Source organism: Gamsiella multidivaricata (genome assembly GCF_025024155.1).
Source record: "Gamsiella multidivaricata strain RSA 2152 chromosome Unknown BC939scaffold_1, whole genome shotgun sequence".
In the NCBI taxonomy this organism is placed as follows: Eukaryota; Fungi; Mortierellomycota; class Mortierellomycetes; order Mortierellales; family Mortierellaceae; genus Gamsiella; species Gamsiella multidivaricata.
Window position 1 is genome coordinate 751,326 of NW_026251709.1, and position 20,549 is coordinate 771,874.

Genomic DNA, 20,549 nt, shown 5'->3' on the forward strand with positions numbered 1-20,549 from the left:
ATGAAAAAAAGAGGGTTTAGTTAAGCTGTTGTCTTGATGATACATTTGCATGCATTACTGAGCATAGAAGGTTCATACCTCTCTGTACTTTGCCAAGTAGATCTTAAGCGCCTCTGCATAGTTTTCGAAACCGAGAGACTGCATTGCCCAAAGGATATCCTCACCATTGATCGTTTTGCGCTTCTCGAGCTGGCATCGATCGCTTGCTATTCCATAGGATGTATTTTTTTTTTTTTTTTTTTTTCACCAAGCACTGCGTTAGTCTAATTGGTCTCATTTCTTGCTTTGGCAAAACACTGCTATCGCCCATACCTTCACTTGTGATAAAGGAAATGAACTCTGAGACGCATTCCTGAACTGTCTCCTTGGCCTCCTTTGCGATTTTAGCATTGTCAGGTAGGGCCTTCTTCATGATACGGGCGACGTTCGCGATCGGCAAAAAGCGATCCTGCTCCTTGAAGTCGTCCAGCTCATCGCCCGACTGGTGTTGCTCTGACATGGCTGGTTTCCAGTTGTGGAGTTCCGCTTTTGTGTCGTCCCTGTGTTAGTTCCGGTAGTGGCGTTCTGCTCAAGTGCGGTTGAAGAAGAGAGAGGGAGGAGAGATGTTTCGTCTGTCCTGTTACAGCTACGAAGCGATGACCCACTTGACCCTCCCAACGGTTTCGGTCAGTCTTGGAGGTCAAGAGTCCACTTTACCCTTAATAAAAGGGAGTGACATCTGCTCCCGTCCACCCCTCATAAAATGTTTATTCGTTCGACTGTGCGCTGTTTCCGCTCCCTCTCCTTTCCGAACCCCTTTCTGCACACTCCTCAGAGTTGATCATTTAAACAGGGAAGACCCGATCACTTTAAACTCATGCCGTCGCGGAGACCTCAACCTCAACCCCAACCTCAACCGCACGCCGGTGTCAACCCACAGCAGCAACCGCAGACCATCGCCACCCTGACGCCCGCCGTCGTGCAGGCCGCTGCTCTGTCTCTGCAGCAGCAGCAGCAACAACAACAGCAGCAGCAGCAACAACAACAGCAGCAGCAGCAGCAACATGTTCAACAGCCGCAGGACCACCATACCGGCACGGCTTCCAACTCCAGCTCCGGCTCGAGCCCAAAACTCGAACCCGTTGCTTCAACCTCCTCTAAATCCACGGGCTCCCGCACACCCTCTGTCCATGTCGGCCGCAACGTCACCCTCACGAACGCCCACCGCAAACAGATCTGTGAGAAACGCCGCCAGAACCCGGATATGACCCTCAACGCCCTTGGCGACTGGGCCTTCCAAGAATTTGCTCTCCAACGCAAGCCCGCCATGGGCACTCTCTCCCGGATCCTCAAGGCCCAGAACCGATATAGCCATATGACAGATTCGGAACTGCAGAGTCAACGGCGACGGGCAGTTTTGTGTACAGAGCTCGATGATGCCCTCGTGGCATGGATCCATGAGAACCAGGAACGACACGTCCATATCTCATACAAGATGATTATTGAGAAGGCCAAGGAGTTGGCGGCGTATATCAAGACCATGCCAGGAAAGAGCGACGCGGAAATGCCGAGTTTCTCGAATGGTTGGGTATCTGGATTTACAAAGAGGCATATGTTTGTAGGGACGGCATTGAATGCTCCAGGAGTGACTCCAGCATCGTCTTCCCCAGCAGCGGCAGCGGCAGCAGCGGCAGCAGCGGTGTCGTCATCGTCGGCAATAGCAGGAGGGTCGTTAGTGTCCCTAGATTCGGCGGTTCCAGCTGACCTGCCATTCTCGACAAATGAGCAGCTTGTTCAGCGGGCCATTGAGGTTGGAATCGCACGGGCGAGGGAACTGGAATTGCAAGAAAGCATGGATATGGACTATGATATGATCGACAATGGTGTTGATGATTCCATGGTAACCGCATCGATGGAGGATATCGTATCAGACATGCAGACGGATCTGCATCACCAAGTCGTCCATGCCGTCGTCTCCTCTGCGTCAACTTCAACAGCACCAGCATCTGTACCTACGCATGCACCGGCATCGGCGCAAGCACCTGTGCCAGTACCGGTATCGGTTCCGGTGGTACTACCATCTGCAACACTGGAGCCACCAACGAGGAAACAACGGGGCAGGAAGCCTCGTACACCGCAACAGCATCAAGTTCATCCCGCGACACCAACTGTCATACAGGTATTTTATTGAGCAGTGCTTTTTTTGTCATCTCTACGTTCTCAGTCTTTGTCTTATCTAATATTTTCACATTTATTCTCATAACCTAGCAGCAACAGCAGCAACAACAACAACAACACCAAGTACTTCTACATGCAGCAACAACCACGAGCGGAACAAGCGCGGGAGATTCCATAGCTGTGGTTGCACCGCCAGTCATCACCACCACAACGACCACAACAGCATCTTCTTCTACCATGCGACCAACGCCTACATCAAGTGAAGCTCTGGCAGCGGTACGGATCGTCATCGACTCTTTGAACGTCAATATCCCAGCGGAGGTGGATCTGTTACGGCCGCTCTTTGATATGGAACGGAGGCTGCAGGACGAAATCCATGCAGCCGAGCGGCAGACGCCATTCAACTGGGTCAAGTGAACGAAAGCGCGGGCACGACAATATACTCAGCACTGCTTCTCTAGTTATATCCTTCTCGAATAAAATTGGATGAGTTTTTATTTTTTGTCACCCAGTCCGAGAAATAAAATAAAATAAAAAAAGACTCTTGTGAGATTCAGTGCACCGAAGAAGTGCCGATTGTGCATTTGAGTCCTCTCGATTTTCTCGCCCTATCTTCCCTCCCATATCATCAATTTTCGGCCTTCAAAAAAAAAAAGTCGAGGAGGGTGACCGCGACGCGCTCCCAAAATGATGACATCCAGACACCAGACTCTGTGTAGATATCGCGGTTACGAAAAAATAGCTCTGCAGTGGAGGCGGAGTGGGGATGGAGGAGGGGCGTCAGTAAGAAAGTGAAGACTCTGACGCCCTGCATGCCATATTTCTGGAAAAGGACTACGTGCGTGTCATAAAGGAACAAATCATAAGCTAAAAAAGCTGAAGATGATCGTAATTCACCTCGAGTCGGCAGGAGCTGTTTCGCTCCCCGCGGTCGCTCGCTTGCTTGTGGGTCAATAGACTTCAGAGTTTCGATCGAAGTGTCGCCAACACCGTTTGGATATCCTCGGCCTTGATCCGTATCTCGTGTATGCCATTGCTACTACAGCTGGCGCTCTTCTTGTTGGCTGTCCGTGTTGATGGAAGTGATGCCCTGAAGGCGCCCGCGCGCTGATTTGATGTTGTAGGCGCAGGCTGATACAGCTATAAGCGAAGCTGTAGTTCTTGCTGACATTGCTATCGATATCATGCTCGAATCTTGGAGCTGTCGTCTGCCGACCTGCCTTGACTCCACTGTAGTATCAGCGCAGGGCTTTCAAGTTAATGTTCATGTTAAAAGAGCCGATCCACAGTGCCACTAAGACATATTGGGGGAACGATGCTTACCTTGATGGAGTTCGAGCTCGAGCTGATTCCCCACTGCCTCTCGTGCGCTCCTCTTGTGCCCTCTCCTGGACCTCCACTTTCGTTCTTCTTTCCGAGTTTTTTTTCTTTTTTTTCTTTTTTCTTCTTTTTCTTTTCTTTTTCTTTTCTTTTTCTTTCTGATGTTTTTCGATATCGCTTTTGGACAGCTGCCATCCTCCACCCTCCCTCTCCTTTGCTAGAGCCCTCCAATGCGCACCGCCCGCACTCGTTTTGCTGTCCCTCCTCACCATTCTTCCCCATCGTCTATGACTTTACCCCATTCGCCCTCTCCCTCTTGTGCCCATGCACACTGGCCATCCCTCCGCAGAGGAGCCGACCTCGCGACCAGCAAACCCCTAGGGTTCGGGACTGTCTCCCCTCAGCCAAGAGAGGGTGATCTGCTGTGCGGTCACTGCCAGCACTGCCCCTGCCTCCTCCCTACCCGCTCCACCTCTACCTTGAACCCATGGCGTACTTACCTCTTTGCATGTGTCCAGCCTAGGACTAGGACCCTTGATCGACTGACGCGCTCTTTCTCTCCCGCTGCCCAGATGGGGAGCACTACTAGGCTTGATGTTGCCGAGACATCGCCGCTACCACGAATGGATCAGTTAAATAGTGCGTCAGTATATCGCTGTTTTCTGCATGTTGAACTCAACACACATACATCTCTTTATCCAAAAGGGCACGCGCAAACGTACCTTCGTCTTCCAGATGTCAGTAGCGGTTTGTCGACCATGGGTCTACCGGTGTGCTACCTCAAAGACGAAGCCATCTCTGTCACAGATCTGCCCCAGAGTCCCTTCCTAGGATCAGGACCGCTGGACATCCCCTTGACCATGATGTTTCCGCTCCGAGCCTCACAATCAGCTGGCCTATGAGTCGGCAAGTGTCCCTTCGCGCGACCATAGTCGAGTCCCCCCAGGACGATGAACCTGGAACAAGTCCAGGATCGGAGAAAACGGCGGGGACGCTGTCTCAGCATCAGGCCATGCATCCATCCGGGTGAGCAAGAGTGAGCATGAGCACGTCGACGATCTATAGGATCCCTGGACACAGCAAAGGGTAAGTATCTTGGTTTGACCCCAGAAACAAGGAGGATGGGCAGGAGAGGGCCGGCTAGGGTACAGCACTGGATGACCAGCACAGCAGGCACCCAATCCCAGCTGGGATCGACAGCCCCTCAGCTTCGAGGTCACTGGACCGCGAGAGGACTCTTGCGGGTGGTGACCAAGCGCACAAAGGCACTCGAAGAGGAGGATATTTTCGGATGGGGTAAGGGCAATCATTGACGACGGGAAGGGTGGTGGAAGGGTTGAGTGGGGTGGCGGAGGAGGGGAGAGGATGGAGCGCACTTAGCTTTTTCTCTTTTTCAAGCTTGATAGGTTCAAGTAGTCTGTTGGGACTTGCTGGGACTCGACGGGTAACAAAGGCCTTGGCGCGTTGAGCGCGTGCTGAACTGAGCCTGATTGGACTGAGCGGACGGTGCGTGGTTACTGCCGCGTCTCGCTCGAGGCAGAAGGAAGCGGAGGCTACAACGTATGCAGTTTCAAACAGTAGCAAGGGCAAGGCGACAGGTAAGAAGCGAGAAAACGATATAAACACCTATCATTCACAGGCATGACAGCGAATAATGATACCTTTGTGGACTCCTGGTTCCTTCTCCTTGATGAGTCCCTGTGTGCTGGGTCGCGCTTGCATGGAGGCCGCAGTAGTCGACCGGCACATGTGTTAGGGTTAGAGGACCAATCGCTCTCTGGTAGGGAAGGAAGGAAATGAAAAATATGGTCAGAATCAAGTGGCAAACATCCTCTGGCGCTTGAGAGTGGAGTACAATGCACCTGTGCTGTGAAAACTGAATTTCAGGACGTACCTTCCTGAGACTTGGCTGGCCTCTGGGATGATCCGCTGCAGCTGAATGGCTACTGCTGCTCTTGAATCCCTCGAATAACGGAGCAGAGACGCTGCTGGGCGAAGCAGAGAACAAAAAGGGGTCAGAAATCAAACAGCGGGCTCAGACACAGGCGCAGGCATTGCAGCCATGGGCGCAAAACGCAATTCAAGAAGCAGAATGAGTAATTCCATTCGCACAGTAACATACCTGAACGGCACTGCGATGCCATTTGTATCCTCAAGAGAAGGACGGACAGACAGATGAGAGGATTATCTGTGTGCTTCTGGTGGTCTTGGAGGGAGGAAAGTGGGGAGTGAAGGAAGGAAGAAAATGCCAGCGCAATTCGACGCGCAATAGAAAATAAAAAGAGACGCGTCACCGAGTCGCATACTTTCGGCAATTCATATGAGGTGCCCCAGGATTTGGTCGACTCCTAATCAAAATACTGAAGAGGCGGCTTTTCCGTAGCTATTGATGTATGTAAACAAGGCGAGGTTGTGTAGAGGCGCGTCGCCCGGTCGTCTGCACACCATGTTCAAAAATAGAGAGTACTTTTACGACCAAGTTATTTTTCATTAGCAGCAGCTCGTTTTTATTTCCTGTCCACTATAGAACCCTTTAGATTAACACCTGAGGATTGTAACCACGTACCTTTGAGGTCAATGCGACCATGAGATGCAGAGAACAAGGTCTTTGTGGTGTCAGTTTACATGGATGGAGCACGAAAAAGGGTTAACACGCGAGTAGATTCCTTAGGAGGAGACAGTGTGTTCCTCGGCTCTAGGCCGTGTAGATTCTAGTGGTAAACAGCGTTTCCTCTCAGTCTGAAGAGGACAAACTCTTCGGAGAGGACATATTATTCCTCCAAACGGTAGCCCATACACACACACACACACACACTTCTGCATCCTCATACGATGCGTACGTATACTTATATGTCTACGTACATGCGGCCATTCTCCACTCTTCTGTCTTTTAAAAGGGACAGCGTCTCAGTTGCATGAAGATGTGCCCGCAAGGAGAGCGATGCCATGCTTCTTGCCGAGAAGTGGTCTGTGCAGCCACATGCTGGAAATAACAGTCCTGCAACTTGTCTCAGCATGCGGGCACGTTTTAACAACAAACGCAAGAACACCTCGTCCCTCATCACTCTCTTTTCATCAACACTTGTTCCACTGCCCTCACAATGCCACCCAAGCACTCCCAAGAAGCTGCCCATGACCTTAGGCCGAGAAAGAGGGTTGATTCAAAATCGCTGTATGCCAGACTAAAGCCTTTCGTAGAATTCTTCAAAGACCCCCCTAACGTGGACGGCTTGACAAACTCTGTTCGTCCTCCTTGTAATGGTGAGTTCGGAAGAAACTTTGTTTCTGGAAAATCCGCTTCGAATCCGGAGCTAACGATAATTACCAACGATTTTTAGCCGCCAGTGCCTCGTTAGGCCCAGAAGCCTCAAGAGGTGGTGGCGAGGAGGCTCCGTACCATTTATTGCAGCTCGAGTTCAGTGGGTCTGACAGTTTATGTGAGGCAAACCGGCCAAGGGTTTTTCTAGAGACATTGTACCTCAGTGATCGCATTAGGCAGAGGATGCGGAACAACTTCGACAAAGTGAACCTGATGAAAGGAGGCAACACTTTCAAGGATATAGCATCCGAACTCGACCAAACAGAGCCAGAACTTCAGGGAGTTACGGGAGTTGCGCTGGCGTAATGTTTTAATCGCATTGTTACTATGCGGCGCGAGCTCGAGCAGGAGCTGGGTCGATTGACTAGTGACCTCTGGCAACCAACTAAGTTCTCGGATGTGGCTAATGAAATTGTCGCTCTCGTGGACGACATCCAGGAAGCAAAGGGCAGGAAGACAGCAGCGAAGGAGGGCAAGCAAGTGGAGGAAGTTTCTAGAGCGGCAAGGGCTACTCGAGCTTTATTCGCAACAACATCCCGCTCTTTTCTGCCATCACAGCCGTCAGCGTTATCAGCACCATCAGCCTCTACATCCTCAGCGCCGTCCTCCATGCACTTGGCGCCATCTTCCTCGTCGTCTTCACCGCCATCCTCTTCCATGGGTCCTACTACACTGGCAACGGCATCGTTACTATCTTCGGACTCGTTTGAACCCATCACCTCAACCGCTACCTCACCATTGGCCTCTACAGATATACTTGTGGCTCCTCTGGCCACCACTAGGTCGTCGACCACATTACATTCAAATCGCGGGTCAAATGCTGTCTCGAATGTAACCCGCTTTTTATCGCTCAGCTCAGCAACAGAGTGAGAGGACTCGCCCTACTCGCAGCAACCCCGGCAAGGCATTAAGAAGACGCCTTATGCATATCGTAGAGTGCAAAGATTGTTAAAGTCTGTTATTGTGAAGCAGGATGAGGAGCTGACGGCATTGAAGAACACAGTAGACAGCATCAGCCAAAGGACTGACAGCAACAAAAGCGAATTACAAGAGATGCGGAAATATGTCGACACACAGCAAACGATGATCTTGGGGCTTAGGAGTGTAACTGAGCGACTGTCAATACAAACGGCGCCTGACACATCAAGGAGTGGAGCTGCTGGCAACATAGGATTTGGTACTTACCAATACCCCTGAACCCCTGACATATATAATATGTCTCTAAGGGCAGAAAACATTGCTCCGAACCCTCAACAACTGATGATGGGAATGTACAGTCAGCCGATGTAGTTCTAACAAATAAAATATCTGTCAGAGAATTGACCCGTCGCGTCTCCCTTTTATTTAAATTTCCATATTACTTTTTTTTTTCCTTGAACGATATCACATTATGAGGATCCCAAATTGGTCCCCAGAGTAGCTGTGGGCTCTGGTTTTCTCGTAATATCTTTACTCACAATCATCATCGCTCTTGTCGCCGAGATCTATGCTATCATAATCTTCAGTCTGGCCATCAAATGCTAGAATACCGTCATCGGCATCCAGGTCCTCAATATCGTCCATGTGGTCTTCATCAAACACACCAGAACAATCAGGCTCTGTCATGACAATCCTCTCATCTTTCCAGACATCGCCCGGCGTAATATAATCCTCAATGATGGGTGGCTGTATTCGATAGAAGCTCCTCGTAGGTGTATATCTCCCAAGATGCACATGCAGATTCGCAAGAATGGTTGAAACAAGATAAAGCATCCCGACACGCATCAGCCCAACCCTCAATCGTTGAAGGTAGTTACAAAACTGCCAATTGTTGGACATAGCCAATCGATTTTCAGTGCGGAAGGTACCAGGCAGGCGAAGATAGCGCGCCAGGAGATCGAGACCTCGCTAATGAAATCGATAGTAGAGGAACGGGTTGACTGTGCTCTAGTTCTATGGGCTCTGTACTGGGACTTGCAGCGGGATTGCATCAAGTAAGTTGTGCACGACCTCAAAGAAACCGATTTGGGCGCCCTGGAGCGCTTGCGTCAGCCCGTCCATGTTATGAAATGGTTTACGCGTTTTATTATTTATTTACTTTTTGCTTTTTGCCGAATCGATCCCCATGAGATGGTCGTGTAAAAGAGTTATACAAAAGAATAGGGGAATGCGCCTCATTTTTGTCAGTCGAAGGGTATGGGCTTAAAAAATGAAAATGTGTTGTTTAAATGGGTGCCATTTTCGAAGCCTTGATACTGTCAGGCATTCTCATCTGATAGTCACCGTTCTGTGTGATGTAACGAACCCATGGAAGGGCTGCATATCCTGAGCGTTCCTGGATCTTGAGGTACCGGACCTGAATGCCCGATGTTGTGAAGTAGGGGATCTCAAACTTGATGGACATGGGTGGTCGCTTGTCAGCATCCTCCACTAAGGAAACAGAAATGGAATGCGCAAGGATATGTTTAGTCAAGTAGTGAACAAGGTCTGCCTTATTGCCAGATCCCCTGCGACAAAATTCAATCAAACATACAGTTCTTGACGGATGGAAGTCCAAAGTGTGCTCTCATCGAAAACTCCTTGCCTCCCTGGAACTGTTTGATCTTCCAGATAACACAGGCCTTTTCAGGAACATATTGTACTGAGCCGATCCCGCTCTATCAGAAAGGAAGGGACAAAGGAAGAATGTATGAGTTCCATTGATCAGGCTTGTAGTTGCCCTTCGAAAAATCCAATTCCAATGCATCGTATCATACTCTGAATTTTGGCGTGTCAGCATCCTCGGGGACAGGGATGTGGATCTCGACATTATTGGCTGATGAGCGACGCTTAAACTGAGCCTTAGCCTAATACCATAAAGAAGGGGAAAACTGGAGGTCAGCCTACTTTTGCTGCATGTTTGCAATACGAGACTCAAAAAAAACTCATTGCTGCCGACAAAAAGACATCAAACGTACGCGGATAAGATATTCGACTCTGCTTCCTGTATAGTTCTCAACCAAGGCCTCGACCCAGATCAATGGCTTGACCTGGGTGTTAAGGCGGTAGGTCATCAAGTCGAATTCGCCATCTGGAGGGATAAACGAAATCGTCCTGTCGTTCTCGAACTTTGAAAGGCGTACGCACTGATGGAACTTTACATCTTCCATTTCGATCGACTTGCCCTTCGTAGGTGCTATAAAAACATATGATATAGAAATAAAAAAGCAACGTGTCAATAAAGTCGTGATTCCTTGACAAGGATAAACCCAAGAACAAAGGAGGCCCCAACCGACTTACCACGTCCAGTGCTCTCGAACATGACCTTGTCGTTCAATCCCAGTCTCAGCTCTGGCATGCCGGACAAAAAGACCTTCATCTTGACGGCGCCCAAGATCTCGCTTCGCAGCACATTTCCGTTGGCATTGACCAACAGATTGACAGATTCGACCACGTCCAAAAAGACCTCGTTCTTGCGATATCGAATACCCTCTGAACGCCATGAGACCGCATTGGTGACTGCCATCGGTGGCCTGACCTGGACCTCCAGCTTGTAGGCGTCCTGAGTGATGTATTCCTGCAGAATCTTGGACTCTGTCGTCTGTGGGTATCCGAAATCCATCATCTCGTCCAGCAACTCATAGATGATCACAAAGTTGTCCCGGATCGACTCCTCCTCGAGCTCTTTGAAGTACTCTGTCAGGACCTCAGCGATCGTGTGCAGGAAGAGCATCACAGTTGTTGCATTTGAGTTTTTGCGGGTGATGGCCAGCACTGCAAGAATATCAGAAGATGAAAGACAAGGACGAGGATCCCATTTTAGTTCATAGCATCTCCAAGGCTCCAAGCTGTGCTAATGGCGTCCATCCTGTGCTCCATATCCCTTGGAGTCGCCTTCATCACCCTTCAAGCGACCGGAACGTTGCATTTATCGATGCGAGTTGTGCTCCTGAAAAGAAAAAGAATGTGCGTTCGAGACGACTTACAGAACAGGTTATTGTGTCGGATATAAAGATAATTGATGCCGTCATCGGTAAAGCATGGTGCTGGTGCCTGGCTGTCCTCCTCGGCCTCGAGAACGAGTGGCAAGAACTTCTCGACTGCAGACATGGGGATGTCGCCACGATAGTTGCGCGAGATCAGAACCTTGCCCTTGAGATCAAGGATGAAGATGGCGGACACTGCTGAGGCCATGGTGATGGTGCTTGTGCAGTTGCTGAGAGTGCTCTATAGTTCGATTTGGACAGCTCGATGCGATGCTGATGTTGATGGCTATCCGTGTGAGTGTTTCGTTTGGCGGTGAAGATGATGAAGGGTGAGATGATGAGTTCCTTTTAAAGCTCTCGCGCCCAAGAACAAAGTCAGGTGCAGATGTGACGTGGTCCTACTGGGCTGGACGCGAGAGCCCTCAGACGCGATTTTGACGCGAAACACGACTCTGACCTGATAGCATTGACGCTTTTCATTATAGAAGACATTTTGCTGCCTCGTTGTCATATTCAGAAGAGACCTTGACCGTACACGTCCTCTGCTGTTTTCGCAAGGCAACTTGAGGGTTTACTTTTTTTTTTGTTTTTTTTTATTTCTGGTAGAGCTGCTGTGAGAGTACTCTCTGTTGGGGCTGATCACTGCCAAGTCGCACTGTCTGCCTAAGCTGGGGCGTCCAGATGTCCACTTACCCACTACATCGTCGCACCGCCATGCTAATACCAGGGGCGATACCACCAAGGACGGTACCAAAAGGGGCGGCGCCAAGGAGGGAACATGCCCCACTTCTCGTGTTCCTCCGCATCCATGTCCACATCCATATCCACATACCTGGTGGATCCCTTCAGATTCAGCGTGCCAACGTCGGCATCCACGTTTCTCAAGTCTTTCGCCTTTTCGGCCTTGGAGGTCTGATACACGAGCTCCTTTCCGGTTGACGAGACAAGGACGGGTGAGACGTAACCATGGTCGGGCTGGTTCTCCACGCCGTAGTGGACGACCTGGCTGGGCATCATGCCAGTACCCTGGTTGAGGTTTCCGTAGTTGATGGGCGCAGTCTTGGTGTTGAGGGTTGAGGAAAAGACAGAGGGGGTTGAAAGACCGCCAATCATCTGCTTGTCGATCGGGGACTTTTCGAGCTCGATCTTGGGGCTGGAACCAAGGTCGACAAGGGGGGCGGCCGAAGCGGTGGCGGCGAGAGCAGCGCCGAGGGCAATGGTGTACTTCATGATGGCGAAGTGTGTTTTCGAGTGATTGGTGTTGCTGAAGTTACTGGTTGCAGTGGATGAATAGGTGAATCGCAAGGTGAGGAGAAGACGTTTTCGACGATGGGGCCAGCTGGATTTATAGTAAATGGAGGGTGTTCATATTGTGGGAAGCATCAATGCTTGAACGCGTTTGAACGATATTTATTAAACTAGCTCCTCCTCGTTTGACGCCATACACCATCGTTACCCTGTGAGAAGCGAAGACCTGTTGAGCTTCTGATATTGCTGTGTCCTTGCCAACAAAAGAAGTCGATCAGCCAGTAGCCGGGTCTCTTATGGGATTACCAAGGAGCGAGTTTTCAGTCCTTCACTTCTATCTCTCGGATCAGCCTGAGCGGGTTAAGCGAGGACCCGATCAGTGTCTGCATCTCTAGTTGATCCACAATACTTCCGTCGCGTCCATTGATCACTGACACTTCCTCGCACTAATCTGCCTCTCATCAAATCAAATGCCGCGCGAGATCGCAGTGCCTAAAGAACGCGTCCCTGACGCGTCTTCTATATTATATACTTTTTCTTCTTCTGTACGATAATCTCTGTCGCTTCTCTTTGCCTTCCACTCACTTTTCAGCTTTCTAAAAAATGCGCCTCATCATCGCGTTGTCCGTCGCCATTCACTTTGCGGCCTGCACCGCTCTTCCCATGGTCGAACGCGCTCCTGTTCAAATCTACGCGCCCAGCCCAGCCTTTCAAGTCAACCCCCCCCTCAGTACCATGCCGACGCCATCTCTTGCCCTGCTACATAACTCCCTGGTCCGATCACCGGCGCCAACACCGCAACACGAGCCGCAACCACAAAAATCCACCCGCCCTGATTACGTGCCTCAATCAGAATCCCAGTCTATATCGAGCTCTGTTCGTTCCGAAGTCCCACCCGAGAACTTGCACATAGGCGAGAAGCAACTCGAGGACCTCCTCAGCCTTGCGCTGGATGCTCAATTCTATCTGGAGGTCATGTCGGACAAGGCGGATGCGAAAGGTCATCAGGAGTCCCTGGGCACCATCCCGGTGCATCTGAGGGTCAAGGAGTTGACAATCGGCGGCGTGTCGGTTCCAAGCATCCATGCTGAGAGTCTTAATCGCGTGGTGGGGCCGATCAACTTTGGGAATGTTCGAATTTGAACAAACGGAATGCAGCACAGATAGAGGGGAGGCAAGAGTTGGTATTGGAGCTTGCTCTGTCGTCAGTTAGGATCGACGCGGATAGGGCTAACATTGCTGCTTTATACTGAGCGATTAAAAGAAAGAAAGAAAAATGTATCATGTAAGATGTGCACTGGATTGACTTTTTTCACAAAGTTTTTTTTTTTTTTTTTTTGAAGAATGGTTTGAAGTAAGCATCTCTCTTCAGTAAACTATAACATGGGTAAAGGGTCTACTTTTTCAAACAAGTTTGAAGCAGGAAAGATCCGACTGAGATTGCATTGCAGAGGGGGGCAACGAAAAGCCGAGTGCTTTTCCTCGGTGATTGTGATTGTGGTGGTTAGGGTTATCGACTTGGAACAATGATGTCGTGAACTAAACACAATGGATCAGAGGACACAAGTACGATTTGATAGAGACTCGGTAGCATGGAACACCACTCTCACTTGCATTTAAAAAATTGGTCCGCACATCGTCTAGATCGATGGTACCCTTCATTGAACCACAGCAACTCGTCCAACGCCAGTTCGCAATAAACCGCTTTGATATTAGCCCTTGATACTACTGGAAAATAATGTCGCTAATGGTACATATAGAAATAAAAAAAAGGTATACGGATATACCACTGCGCTTCTAAACGTCAAAGATCCAGTTCTTCAGCTCCGTGATCCCCTGTCTCATCGCCTCACTCTCTGGCTTATGCTGGCCCCACTTGTCGATATTGTCCGTCGAATACTGCGCAAACGCGCTCGAGTCCTGTACCACGTTCCTGTTCAACATTGTCTCGCATTGCTCAAACCCACACGCCTTACCCTCCTTCACATAGTCCAGGTACTGTCCGAACGTCTTTTGAGTCTTCGTCATCGTCTCGCTCGCACTGTTCTTCAGGTTCTCCTGCTTCTCACGCTCGAGATCCGCCTGTCGTGCCTGCATAAACTTGATTACACGTGTCACATCCACATATCGTGGCATCGCCTTCCAGAATTCCGAGAGAAACGACCATACGTCCTCACCGTACTTCTGAATCAGCGAGACCGGCAATTCGGCGCCGATCAAGATCTCCAGCTCCTCTGCTGCCAATGCTTGGGCCTCAGGATGGCCCCTGACATAGGCCCGGTTACGGTCCGCCAATCGGCCCAGCTCTCTATTCGACATATTTTTCTTCTCTTCGTCCGATTTGACCATCGATGCTGGGATACCTAGAATCAGCCTGTTGTTCTCGATCTGCTTCTTTCCTGCGGCGAAATCTTTATAGAACGGACACTGCGCCTTAGTCGCTTCATCTTTGTAATCCGAGGGTCCACAGGCTGTGGAGATGAACCGCTGTCCGATCGCCGTTGCCGTGTACTTGAACCAATTCTCCCAATACCGAGACGAATCGACACTGATCAAGGTCGGTACTGGTTCGGTCGTGGGCATGAAGACCGATGTGCCGATCGCGTTTCCGTGCGGCGAGATCAGGACCTGAACGTCTCGTAGCAGGTAGGCCGTCTCGGCGAGTCCACATCCGTGATCGAAACTCATCCATTTGACTCGGAATCCAGCTTCGACGAGACTGTTGATGAGCTCCTGGTCATTGATCAGCCTTCTTGACTTCTCGCGCTGAATGATCCCGACCACCAGCTTTCGCTTGCTCCCCCCGTTCTCTTCAGCTTCCGTGTACCGATTCTGATAGTCCTGCTCCGGATCTGAAACGTCCGGAAACCGCTGTCCGACTCGGTTCTTCTTCTCTTCCGGCTCTACTCCATGACCTGGGCCGGCCTCTTCAAAATTGTAATACCTCGCCAGTTCCAAGCACTTAATTGGTGTCCCATCGTCCTTCTTCTTCGCTTTTCTCAGGACCTCATCAATGGCTTCTCGACGAATCGTCTGCTTCATGATGCTCAGGTGCCTTTCCCATATCTGTGGTGTCTGCCAATAATACTCTGCGATTTCGTCCCTGAAGGATTGGTAGATCTCCGCAGGGATGCTCTTTTCACAGTAATCCAACGCGCATTGAGATCCCAAGCCGATGACGGCCCTCCGGAAACACACGGGTGCATCAGACGGGGGTAAGGTCTGGAACGAGGTCGCGAGTTCATATTGGGAGAGGACAAGTTCTTGACCGGTTTGGAAGAAGTGGTCCATCTCCCAAGTGCCTTGACGGTCAATCGGATCCCAGGAGAAGCGGGCGGCACGGAAGGTCCAGGAATTCTTTGTGCCACCAAATCGCCTCATCGTACTACTCCAGAGCGTAAAATATGAGGCCATTGATGAGAAAAGGGATACAAAAAACAAGAAGGCATCGACAATGTTTAAAACGACAGTGCGTTCACAAAAATAGAGGGGGAAAAAAGTACCTGTACAGAGGCATCATGCCGTTATAAAGCCAATGTGAGAAATGGAAAGGCGAGTATAATCCATGGACAAACAGGGTATCGTTGACATAGTGCGCCTTCATGGTCTTGCTCCAGATCCGCTCCACTCTCGGCTGCCAATAGACATCGGACTGCGTGTCGGACGATAGCAGGTTGACCTTTGGCATATTCTCCAGACGGTATCCCCCGCTTCCTCGAATAAAGGCACCTGCAATGGCATCATGAAGAAGACAACGTTGTTTCAGTTTACGATAACACACAATGGATCGCACACTTCCATTTGCACATCGGAAACCGAGGCCTTTACCTTTACGATCCACGCATAGGTTCTCGACAACGCACTGTCGAGTGCGTCGGTTCGACTGCGTATCCTTCTCCTCCTCCGAGAGATGATCATCTGTACAGGTCCATGTTGCCTCTGGGATCTCGACTAGTCTTGCAACGGTCTTTCCTCGATACTGATGGTTCTCTCTCGTAATCGGCCGCCTTGAACTATCGAATCCATAGAACCCCCCATAGGACCCAAGGTCGAGGACGACGCTCGACTGCTGGAAGGTGAGGAACAGAAAGATGATGATTGAGAACAGGAGCACGAGAAGAAGGTGGCGGCGGCTTTTCCTGGAGCTTATGATATTGTGTGCCATGATTTTGAAAGACGAGGGCAACGAAGCCATTGAGCCCTTCATTGGCTCTATAGGGTGTTGTTGTGTTTGTAGTGGAGGGAGAGGGCAAAGTTCTAGGGAGGCGGTAGAAGAGGTGGTAGAAGAGGAGGAGGAGGAGGAGAAGTTGCTGAGGTTGATGGAGGCGGTGCGATCCAGATGAAGGAGGGGCCTGATGGGCAGGGATGAGTATTTCCCAGTCCAAGAGTCGACAGTGTGCGGGGGAATGTCCTTCGATAGATTTTTTGTGGACTGCGAAGGTGTCGAGCCACCACTCTTTTGGAAGAAATCAACGGTACGGGGGGGGAATCTTACCAGCAAAGAGCTACTCAAAAAGCAGGTGGGGCCGGTGCCTTCCTTTCCTTCCATCCATTCCTTCCCTTCCTTCCCTTCCTTCTCTCCCTTCCCTTCCTTCCCTTTCTGTCCCTCTTGTCCCTTCCATCCCTCCCTTTCGCTCCTACAACTGAGGCGCAGGGCCGTTTCTTCATGAAAAGGCAACGTGAATAAAAATCACGTTTCCTCGACAAACAACAGCCGTGTTATCGAGCGTCCGTTGCCGTTAGGGTTCAGCTTCAAGAGCATGGTGCTGCTTACGGGTCTCTTTCGAGTAGACTAATAGCATTTTGAGTTCAGGTGCAGACCACAGCCGGGGCATCAAACTAAAAAAAAAAAAACATATGTTAGAGTCCTCACCAGTACTCTATCTTTCCCGAAAAGTGTGAACCTTTTTGAAATTGAGTTGCGGTCGTTCTACTCTTCGCGTCTACGCTTCCTGAGGCTATCCTCGGCCAGACAGATCTCAACACCATCATCGTCGATGGCTTCGTAGCCGCGCGTCTCCTCTTCTGAGCGAATTATTTAGAAACTGGGTCTTGGTGGGCGTAGTCTTTGTAGGCGTGACGACTGGCTCCTCGGGAACATGGGGTCCAGCAGGGGTAGACACGTCTTCCCGTCGAGACATAGGTTAGGCGTCTTAGAATCAGTCTAGGAAATGAGGGGGAGATGATGGTGGTGGATGAGGCTGTTGCGCAGGCGAAAGGCTTGTCTTCAGTCCATTCTGGAAAAGATGGATGTGCACGTTGATTATCATAGACTTGTCAACTGTACATTAGACTAGTAGCATTTTGTGTTCAGGTATAGGCCAGCCGGGGCACCTAACTAAAAAAAAAAACAAGACGGACATTGAATGCTGTACCTCTATTCGCCCTCGTCTATGCTGTCGGGATCGATCCAATCTGCCTGCTGTGCTGTACAACACGGTCGGCTGTAGGCTTTTTCCCGTTTCGCGAAGAATTCCAGGTATTCGTCGGTTATACTAAGTCTTGGAATAGTCTTTGCAAAAGTGGTTGCAACAATGTAATGGGTTCACACCTGCATACCCCATAGATATGCTGTACGTAAATACTCTATGCAATACGTGTTCAGAATGGCTGAAATTAGGCGCCTCGACATCTGTCAAGTCCTACGATGGTAGCCCCTTGGCGCCCACTTGATTCTGATGGACATGCAGTTGCAGCATGCATTAGTCGCCCTCATCTCTTAAAAAACTGCTTCCCACCCAAAAACCAATTTACACAAAAAAGTACAAGCGAGAAACAGGTTTGCTGCCTACAGGAAAAAAGGTAGGTTGCCGCTCTCCAGTGTTTAAACCACGTTTTATAAGTACTATAACTCCATTACAGGACGCCTGTGGACCGCCCGTGAGAATCTAGAATCGAACAGACCAGCAGTTCCTGGTCCATTCACTGAGAGTCAGCCTACATGTGCAGCACTATTGCTTGTTCGCGCACAAATGGATGCACTTGAGCCGTTACTTAGCACCGAAAAGCTCATGATGTACCTGGTACCTAGTGCCGTTTCGACCGCCTGCCCTGTATTTTCTACTGGACTGAAGCTGTCAACCTGCCCAAGCTAGGACACTGTCCAAATCGGAATAGAACTTATTCTGGGACACTCGCTTCAGTTCGCGGTTCCTCTATGGCTCGGGTCTCTACAGCCGCATAGACTATACTCTGTACAGTACATACTCGGGTTGCTATATAACCCTTGGTAGTCCACCTCAAGTATGGGAATATACTGGGCTATGGGCGCGTATATATGCAGCCAATCAGAGGACATATCCTACACGCGTATAGCACAAAGAGCTCTCGATGTCATGTTCATATTCACAAGACTACATGTCCTATCTTTCCTGTGCACAGAAATATGCACATTCATGTGCACCCGCAACCCTCTTGCGGCGAAAAGATACTCTGCAAGGCGCGCTAATCTTCGGTTTTTGGATACGGTCCGTTGTCCCCATCCAGGTCCGTTGTCCCCATCCAAGCTGAGTGGCAACTCTCAGGTTGTTGGTTATCGATGGATCTGGGACAACGAAACAAGGCAACACTTTATAGAATGTTTCTTCATCTTTTTTTCCAATACACTCTTCATTTTATATGCCTTGACCTTATCCTAGGCACTTGCCCAATGCATGTGTCGCGAACGTTTATCCAAGCGCGTACCTTTTTTTTTGGTGGGTATATAAGGCACTACATTCTGCTACATTTTTAACCACCACCGCCTCCTCATCCACACAAGTCCAAGTAAGTCCCTAAACCCCTCTCACTCTTAAAACCTGCAACAACCGCCTACAGATGTATTAAACCGATGCGATTTTCACTTCGTTGACTGAGAAGTGCCCTACCTTGCAGGTTATCGATCACGGCGACTGGGTTGAGACTCTATGCGAGCCTGAGGAGCACGCCCTTCAGGCCCGCGCCACGCTGGATCATTACTTTTCCTACAGGAAAGACGACGCCTACGTCTCTGCTGTCGAGTCCCGATATGGAACCGCCCACACCATTGTCGTCAGGGGCAGCAGCTGGAACAACGTTGTGAACCAGCCCAAGCTCTGCACCTCGGACGGACACTTCTGCTTCGATATCGCAGAGAATGTTTGTTATTACTACTTTTCTAATTCAGTGCATCAGGCAAGCTGCTTCGAGTGGAGCGGAGTTGACTTCTGGGCCTAAAGTCGATGAGGACGATGACTGGATGCAGGTCTTAGAGAGTACTTGGGCATTCGCAAATGAGGACTGAAGAGAAATAGTACCTATGTATTTGAGTAGAATGCAGCTCTTTAATAAATGTATCTAAAAGGCAACTCGGCAAAGAAGAGACACAGAATGGGGGACAAGGAGGTTTGTTGAGAAATAAAGGACAGCGCCACAGCATGCATTTTTGTTTCCATTATCTTTATTTTTTACACAAATATACCGCATCTCTTCAAAAATGAGTAGGATTCCCTTACGTGGCACAACCCCGTTGCGCATCTGATTATAGGATAGGGTCGATCTGAGGATAGGAATGACGAGCTTCCATCCTTGTCTCGGATGTTCAACTGCAGATTCATCGCTTTGCCTACATCTGAAGGTCAATTTTGACGTCCCAGCCGTGGGTGGTTATGTATAAGGGCTGTAACTAGATATTTAAAGTTGGAACCGGGATAGGACGAGCTGTGAGGCGCAATTTTGGACTATGGGCATTGCTTTGAATTTCTTTCGCCGCTATTACCTGGTACGTAAACTATGATTATCCGTTCATGAGCTATATAGACCATTGAATAATAACAGAGGCCGAACTAAAGCGAGGAAGGAGTTAGGCGGAATGCGCGTTTTAGTGGAAGTGTGAAAGTGAAGATTTTTTTATTTTTATTCTTTTTTACATTGCGCGGAAGGAACCTGAACTTGAACCTGGATGTTCTCCACACCATTCGCTGTCCTTGGTTGTCTTGTCATGCATGCACCCTTCGTGTCCACTGCGGTTCTTGCTTCCTTCACCTCGTTCTGCTCCTCGCCCCTTATCTCGACCCCTCCCCATCAACCCTTCTTTTCCGCACCATCTTCTGCTCCCCACCACATTCTCCGCAGATTCTCTCGTCCGTTCCCTCGCGCCTCGGTACATGACATGTATGTGTGAAGCGTGAATCCTGATTCGCCCTAGAAGCAAGTACAGTAGTCTTTTATTTATTTATTTTTGGCAGTGGGTGGATGTAGGGAAAGATAAAGAAAAAGGAAGTTTATGAGGCGTTGAAAAATGAGCTCAACTGCTCAACTGTACGCTATGCTAGATTATTGCGCACTAAACCTTATGCATAGCGTTGATGGTGCTGTTGTTGTTTTCTTCCTCTTCTTCTTCTTCTTACTTGCGTGAGCCGCCTGGTGGCGTTGAAGGGTCAATGAAGCTTCAGCATGTCCACGCGAATGCAGCATGGTAGTCTGCGCACAATGGTGCTACAGCAGGCTTTCCCTCGATTGTACCAAAAAGACGTTTACTGAGCAGAGGGATGTATTCCATGGGACAAATGCTTTTAAATACCAAGGCCGCAGCCCGTCTACTC

At 49.7% G+C, this 20,549-nt stretch overlaps 9 protein-coding genes across 9 annotated transcripts; 3 read left to right on the plus strand and 6 right to left on the minus strand.

The window, feature by feature from the left end:
• Window positions 1-72: 72 nt before the first annotated feature.
• Window positions 73-499, minus strand: BC939DRAFT_390930 (nuclear transcription factor Y subunit B-3; the record flags this gene model as incomplete). The annotated part of the gene is made up of 2 exons (XM_051551924.1): window positions 73-206; window positions 313-499. The coding sequence occupies 2 exons, from the start codon at window positions 497-499 to the stop codon at window positions 73-75; spliced, it is 321 nt and encodes a 106-aa protein (XP_051417904.1).
• Window positions 500-2,272: 1,773 nt separating this feature from the next.
• Window positions 2,273-2,732, plus strand: BC939DRAFT_434308 (uncharacterized protein). The gene has a single exon (XM_051553359.1). The coding sequence runs from the start codon at window positions 2,395-2,397 to the stop codon at window positions 2,572-2,574; it is 180 nt and encodes a 59-aa protein (XP_051417905.1). The 5' UTR covers window positions 2,273-2,394; the 3' UTR covers window positions 2,575-2,732.
• A 1-nt stretch (window position 2,733) lies between these two features.
• On the minus strand, window positions 2,734-5,621 carry BC939DRAFT_488635 (uncharacterized protein; the record flags this gene model as incomplete). The annotated part of the gene is made up of 4 exons (XM_051559381.1): window positions 2,734-3,297; window positions 3,978-4,091; window positions 5,372-5,511; window positions 5,600-5,621. The coding sequence occupies 4 exons, from the start codon at window positions 5,619-5,621 to the stop codon at window positions 3,118-3,120; spliced, it is 456 nt and encodes a 151-aa protein (XP_051417906.1). The 3' UTR covers window positions 2,734-3,117.
• A 922-nt stretch (window positions 5,622-6,543) lies between these two features.
• BC939DRAFT_524388 (uncharacterized protein) lies at window positions 6,544-7,666 on the plus strand (the record flags this gene model as incomplete). The annotated part of the gene is made up of 3 exons (XM_051561253.1): window positions 6,544-6,738; window positions 6,816-7,098; window positions 7,165-7,666. The coding sequence occupies exons 1-3, from the start codon at window positions 6,579-6,581 to the stop codon at window positions 7,664-7,666; spliced, it is 945 nt and encodes a 314-aa protein (XP_051417907.1). The 5' UTR covers window positions 6,544-6,578.
• Window positions 7,667-8,245: 579 nt separating this feature from the next.
• Window positions 8,246-8,836, minus strand: BC939DRAFT_498160 (uncharacterized protein; the record flags this gene model as incomplete). Its single annotated transcript, XM_051559779.1, has 2 exons — window positions 8,246-8,683; window positions 8,786-8,836. The coding sequence occupies 2 exons, from the start codon at window positions 8,834-8,836 to the stop codon at window positions 8,246-8,248; spliced, it is 489 nt and encodes a 162-aa protein (XP_051417908.1).
• Window positions 8,837-11,062, minus strand: BC939DRAFT_434311 (AP-1 complex subunit MU-1-like protein). Its single transcript, XM_051553360.1, has 6 exons — window positions 10,741-11,062; window positions 10,055-10,528; window positions 9,733-9,950; window positions 9,532-9,621; window positions 9,309-9,432; window positions 8,837-9,205 (listed from the first exon to the last, which is right to left on the minus strand). The coding sequence occupies exons 1-6, from the start codon at window positions 10,946-10,948 to the stop codon at window positions 9,000-9,002; spliced, it is 1,320 nt and encodes a 439-aa protein (XP_051417909.1). The 5' UTR covers window positions 10,949-11,062; the 3' UTR covers window positions 8,837-8,999.
• A 395-nt stretch (window positions 11,063-11,457) lies between these two features.
• On the minus strand, window positions 11,458-11,970 carry BC939DRAFT_472350 (uncharacterized protein; the record flags this gene model as incomplete). The annotated part of the gene is made up of 1 exon (XM_051558270.1): window positions 11,458-11,970. The coding sequence occupies one exon, from the start codon at window positions 11,968-11,970 to the stop codon at window positions 11,458-11,460; it is 513 nt and encodes a 170-aa protein (XP_051417910.1).
• Window positions 11,971-12,591: 621 nt separating this feature from the next.
• BC939DRAFT_472351 (uncharacterized protein) lies at window positions 12,592-13,131 on the plus strand (the record flags this gene model as incomplete). Its single annotated transcript, XM_051558271.1, has 1 exon — window positions 12,592-13,131. The coding sequence occupies one exon, from the start codon at window positions 12,592-12,594 to the stop codon at window positions 13,129-13,131; it is 540 nt and encodes a 179-aa protein (XP_051417911.1).
• Window positions 13,132-13,651: 520 nt separating this feature from the next.
• On the minus strand, window positions 13,652-16,402 carry BC939DRAFT_5868 (uncharacterized protein). The gene is made up of 3 exons (XM_051561764.1): window positions 15,817-16,402; window positions 15,492-15,717; window positions 13,652-15,373 (listed from the first exon to the last, which is right to left on the minus strand). Exons 1-3 carry the CDS (start codon window positions 16,193-16,195, stop codon window positions 13,786-13,788), a joined length of 2,193 nt encoding a protein of 730 aa, XP_051417912.1. The 5' UTR covers window positions 16,196-16,402; the 3' UTR covers window positions 13,652-13,785.
• Window positions 16,403-20,549: the final 4,147 nt, after the last annotated feature.